Source organism: Marmota marmota, unplaced genomic scaffold (assembly GCF_001458135.2).
Source record: "Marmota marmota marmota unplaced genomic scaffold, marMar, whole genome shotgun sequence".
Classification (NCBI taxonomy): domain Eukaryota; kingdom Metazoa; phylum Chordata; class Mammalia; order Rodentia; family Sciuridae; genus Marmota; species Marmota marmota.
In genome coordinates, this window is record NW_026000026.1 from 1,609,577 (window position 1) to 1,614,817 (window position 5,241).

The 5,241-nt window shown below is 64.0% G+C and overlaps 1 protein-coding gene across 1 annotated transcript in view; it reads left to right on the forward strand.

Annotated features, from left to right (window-relative positions):
- Nucleotides 1-4: 4 nt before the first annotated feature.
- The window catches only part of Lama5 (laminin subunit alpha 5), a gene marked incomplete at its 5' end in the record, with an annotated part of 43,237 nt that continues 38,000 nt past the window's right edge, over nucleotides 5-5,241 (forward strand). The window contains 2 exons of the mRNA XM_015498081.1: nucleotides 5-112; nucleotides 3,730-3,882. Of these exons, the coding sequence (XP_015353567.1) occupies nucleotides 5-112; nucleotides 3,730-3,882 (261 nt within the window). The remainder of the gene's footprint in view (nucleotides 113-3,729; nucleotides 3,883-5,241) is intronic.

Below are 5,241 nucleotides of genomic sequence, written 5' to 3' on the forward strand. Positions count from 1 at the left end.
GACCTGCGGCGAGGAGGCCCCGGCGCGCGGCCCCCCGCGCCCCACCGAGGATCTCTACTGCAAGCTCGTGGGGGGCCCCGTGGCCGGCGGGGACCCCAACCAGACCATCCAAGTGAGCGCGGGGCGGGGGAGTAGGGGACACCGTCCCGAGGCTTTCGGGACCAGGGCGCACCGGGCTTGGATCCGGAACTCAGCCCGACTCCTTGGGGAGCGCCATGGGCGGGGAAGAGTCCAGGTACCGACTCTCCCGCCGACTCCCTGGCTTAGCATCTCGGGGGACCGAGAGAGACCCCAACCCGGCCACTCAGGCTCGGACGGGAAACCGCGTCCCTCCGGAAGGACCAATGAAGTGTCCTTGTGAACTTGGGGGCTGCGGGGGACGTTCAGTTCGGTGGCGGTGAGCCGGGAGGGAGGGTGCTGGTGCCTAGTCCCTGGCAGCCCTAAGTCCGGGATCCCGGCGAGGGCGGGACTTGGCCTCGGCGCTGGCTGCCTGTGGGGAGGGGGCGGGCGGCTCCGCCTTCCCCCGGGACAGGCTGGAACCTGCTGGCCTCCGGATGGGGACGGGATGAAGGCGGGAGGGGCCAGGGGCCCTGCTCAAGTGTTGGGGCCCTCATTGCCATCATCCTAGGGTTGAAGCCTCCCCTGCCCTCCCCCGCGGTGGGCAGAGGACCTGGGTGGGACATCCAGGTCAGGGAAGGCAAGAGCCCAAGCTTTCACTGGGAGTGGAACACCTGTGGGCAATGCTCTGAGCCTTGCTGCCCAGCAGGCGGTGGGTCAATCCCTGAAGAGCTCTGGAGGTTTTTCCCCAGGTGGTGAGCCTTTGGTGGGTCCATTTTCTGGCCCTGTGGTGGACCCCAGCCAGGACAGTAGGGTCGAACAGGTCTTCTGGATTTAGGTTGGGGCTGGGTCAGCCTAGGGGACAGGCAAAGTCTGCTCCAGGAACTCTTTGATAGCCCACCCTGAGTCAAATTCCAGGTGCAACCTTAGCCTCTTCCAGGGACCTTGGTCCACCCTTCTGGAAGGAGATGACCAGGGGTCCCACCCTTGGGGAGGAAGGCGCTGAGAGGTGGCCAGCCCCCTGTGCCCCTGGGCCCACATGCATTCTCTTCAAGCCCAACACAGCTCTAGGCGTTGGAGGGTGGAGTCCACCCTTCAGGTGGGGAAACTGAGGCCTGGAAGGGTGTAGTCACCTGCCTGAAGCCCCAAAGCCAGAACTGGGTCAGCTGCAGAGAGCCACAGTAAGCCTTCTGCCTGGGTTCCCATACTGCATCTGGTTGACATCAAGGGTGCGGGTGTCAAGATAGAGAGCCTGCGGGTCCCTCCTGACCTGCCCCAGGGGCCTGGCCAAGCTCCCCAGGACTCTCCTCTGCTCAGCTGGGAGTTTGCACTGTACCAGGGAGGGCCCAGTCACTTCCAGATCCCAGACCACTGCCCTACTGCCAGCACTGCTGCCTGGCTGGGGACCCCTGCTTGTATGTGTCCCCTCATGGCTGCTATCACCTCTGCCTAGTGCTTAGGCCTAGTCCTCTGGGGTCAAGGCCCCTCCCCCGCCTCTCCTTAGCTGTGTTTCCTCCGAGATTCAGTTCCTAGTTGGTGGGTGACGCACACCTTGCCTGAGGCTGGGAGCCTGGCCTAGAGCCTGGAAGACAGGCGCACAGTGACCACTCGACAAACCTGGGTCTGGCTTTCTGTGATGGCATGGGCTGTGCCTCACCCATGCATGGCACGCAGAGGCGTCTGCAACACTGGGCCATTAGTGACCCTGCTCCAAGGTTACGTGGCTGACAGGACCACTGTGACCTCGGAAACCTTCTTTTCTGAGCTCAAAGGCCTCAGATTCCCTGCCTCGGATGGGTCAGTGATGGGCCTTGCCCACAGCACCTGGCTGGGTGCTCTAGGCAGGTGGGCATAGGTGTGGAGGACAGGAAGCCACAGCTGCTCTTCCATCCTATGAGCAGAGCCTGCCCCAGTGTGGGGTGGCAGTCCCGTGGTGGCAGGGATGGTGGAGGAGATGGGACATGCGGAGGCTTGGGGCATCTCACCTGGGAGCCTGGGTGCATCCTGCTGGGCCTCTGGACAAGGCAATGAGTGGGCAGCAGGGACTTCCACCTTCTCTCTCTCAGGTAGGCATCCGAGGAGCCCAGGCTGGCCTGGGGCCAGACTAGAGGTGACTCACTGGAAGGGGAAGTCCTTATCAGTGTCTTGCTGTTTCCTAGCTCTGTTCCCAGCAGGACCCTCTGCTGCGGCAGAGGGCTGAGGGAGCCTGTTTCCCAGCTCTGTCCACTGTGAGCCAACCCAACAAAGAGGCCATCAGGGAGGCCCTGGCTACTACCTGGAGCTCCTGCTGTGGATTGCTGCTGAGTGGGACCAGGGCCATCTCTCCCTGGCCCTCCAGACCACCTCTGCTGCTGGCAGGGCTGAGCATGTGCTTCCTGGGCTCCTGGAAGACCCTAACCTTTGACCCTGGGCCCAGCCTCCCTGGGTCAGCCAGCTCGGCTGCATGGTGCTCCCAGGGAGGCCCTGGGCCCTTTGCTCAGCCCTGGCTCAGCAGGCCAGGGAGCCCTGGGTTCCAGTTTGGGGTCACCGTTTAAGCTTGGTGGTGTGGCTCATGCAGGCCCCCACTGCCCTAGCTCCTCCGTGTGGCCGCTCTCGGGGGTGGACTGGGCCGTGGCAAGGAGTGAGGTCCAGAACTCTGGGCCTCAAGGGAAGTAAAGCCTCCAGTGGGGACTAGCCAGAGAAGTCGCAGGGTGGAGTAAAGCACTGAAGCCTGGCAGGGTGTGGGTCAGCACCTGGGTGGTCCGGAGTGCAGGCCCGTCTCCAGCAGGGTTAGTCTGCCCACCTCCCTCAGCCCCAGCCTGGAGCCTGGGAGGACAGCCACCCAGTTTCCCAGGCTGGGCCTCAGTCAGTGTGAGTCTCCAGGGCTGCCTTTGTGTGCAGAGGGACAGCAGGTCTGGTTTCCTTGTGGGGGTGGGTTCCACTGGCCTGCAGCCAGGGCCCTGCCCCTCCCCCACCAGGGACAGCAGGACAGGCTCCTAGTGGAGCTTCCTCCTCGTCCCCCAGCAGGTGGTTAGACCATGACAGGAACAGTTGCCAGCCCTGAATGTGATCTGTTAATCCTTGTTCAGCCAGAGGCAGGTGCAGCGTCCTCCCCACTCTGCAGATGGGGACACTGAGGCTCCATGGTGTGGTCGCCATGACTTACTTGGCCCTGTCCCAAGCTGGAGGCCCAGGCTTCACCTGCCGTGGCGCCCACACCTGCCCTCTGAGCCTGCCTCCCAGGCTGCCCCTGGCTGGAGGAGGACCCTAGTCCAGAGGGCTCTGTGTGAGAGTTGGGCAGGGGCGTGGGAGACAGGTTGGTGGAGCCAGCGCCTCTCTCCCACCCTCCTGGCCACCAGACGCCCTCCCCGACAGGTGAACTTTCTGTCTGTGGCTCTTCCCCCACTGACCCTGCCCAGGCCCTCTGGCAGGGTGCAATGGGCAGGCCACCTGCCTGCAATCGTCCCCTGGAGGTCTTCTGTGGTGCTGCCTCCTCAGCCCCAGCCTCGCCTCCCCCCTGAGCCCTGCCCCTGCCCCTGGTCTTCCTGTGACCATCTCATGTGAACCGCAGCCTTTAACTGGAAAGTGGCCGCACTCCCTGGCCCTGGGGACAGGTCTGGAAGTTGGGGGTGGAGCTGCTGTGATGGGACCCCGGGACCCTCTCCTGGCCGTCTGACCCTCCTCTCCCTGTAGGGCCAGTACTGTGACATCTGCACAGCTGCCCAGAGCAACAAGGCACATCCTGTGAGCAATGCCATTGACGGCACCGAGCGCTGGTGGCAGAGCCCGCCACTGTCCCGCGGCCTGGAGTACAACGAGGTCAACGTCACCCTGGACCTGGGCCAGGTAGGTCCCTCTGGGCCTGTGAGGCTCCCACCCTGCTCCTCTGCCACAGGCTTACCTGGGGCACTGACAGTGAGGAAATGGTCCCAGGGCTGGTGGCCAGGCCCAGACAGGCCTGCGGGGGGAGGCCAGCACCTGTGAAGGCAGCAGCGCACCTTGGTTTTCTCAGTGTCCCTGGACACAGGGAAGGAAGGGCCAGTGGGGGAGGTGTGTGGCAGGGGCGGGCAGAAGTGCTGGTGCTCTGGGCACCCTGGTGTTTACTCTGAGGAATTCCTGGCGGCCGTGGGAGGGGCTGCAGGAATGCCAGAGGCCTGGCTGAGGTGGACATTCCTGGAATACCTGTGCCCTGGCCTGGTGGCCTGAGGGTAGGTGGGCGCACACAGGCCTCTAGTTCCCATCCATCCTTAGCCCCAGGCCCCGTGCAGGCAGGTGGGTGGGGCCTGGTGCTCCTTGGAGATGAGTCAGCCCCATAAGGGGGACAGGGCCTGGGACCTTGAGAGGCTCCCTGGCTGACGCACATTGTGTCCTCCCCTAGCCCTGGGGTCCTGGCCTGTGACATGGGCCAGCAGCACTGTTCTTCCCTGGGCGTAGGAGTGAGGAGGTGGTGCCAGAGCCCGCAGACCTACCCTGCATGCCCAGAGCCTGTGTCCTGGCCTGCTTTCTGCCGTCCTGCGGTGTGACCCAGGACTCTTTTCTGAGTCTGTCCCCCCCACAACCTAAAGGTGTTGGGAGGTGACCAAGTCTCCTGCATGCAGACTCCTGCAGGCCCGCTGAAAGGACAAGCCCCAGGCAGGTCCCCGCTGCCTGCTTCTGGCAGCACATGGACCCAGCCCGGCAGGGCAAGTGTGCTGGACTCCCAGTAGGTGGCTTGGGGTTGCCAGAGGGACCTGGTTTTGCTGTTCTGTCCCTGCTGCCAAGGTGGGGAGGAGAATGGGGAGGGGCTGACCATCAGTCATCTCACTGGTTTTCACCGTCTAGTCTCCCTGTCGCCTAGGGAGGCTTCAGCAGCCCCAGTAGGACCCTGGGGCACCCTAGTCTCTGGCACAGGGTCGGGCAGTTCAGTGTGTGAACTCTCACCTGCTGGGGGCTGAGGGGTCTTCCTTCCTCCCAGGGACCAGCCCGCCTGGGCTGGGGGAGGGAGAGGGCCTGGTCTCCATGGCAACCTGGGTGGACCAGGTGGGAGCACTGAGGGTGGGCTCTGAAGCCTGCTGGCCTCTCTTGTGTGAGTGGCACCTAGAGATCTGCCTTCAGAGTCCTCCTGGCAGGGAGAGGGTCCACTGCATGGACATCTTCCTCTCTGGGCCTCGGTTTCGCCAAGTGTAGGGTGTAGGGAAGTGTTCAGGAAGAGGCCACCCCCCCCTC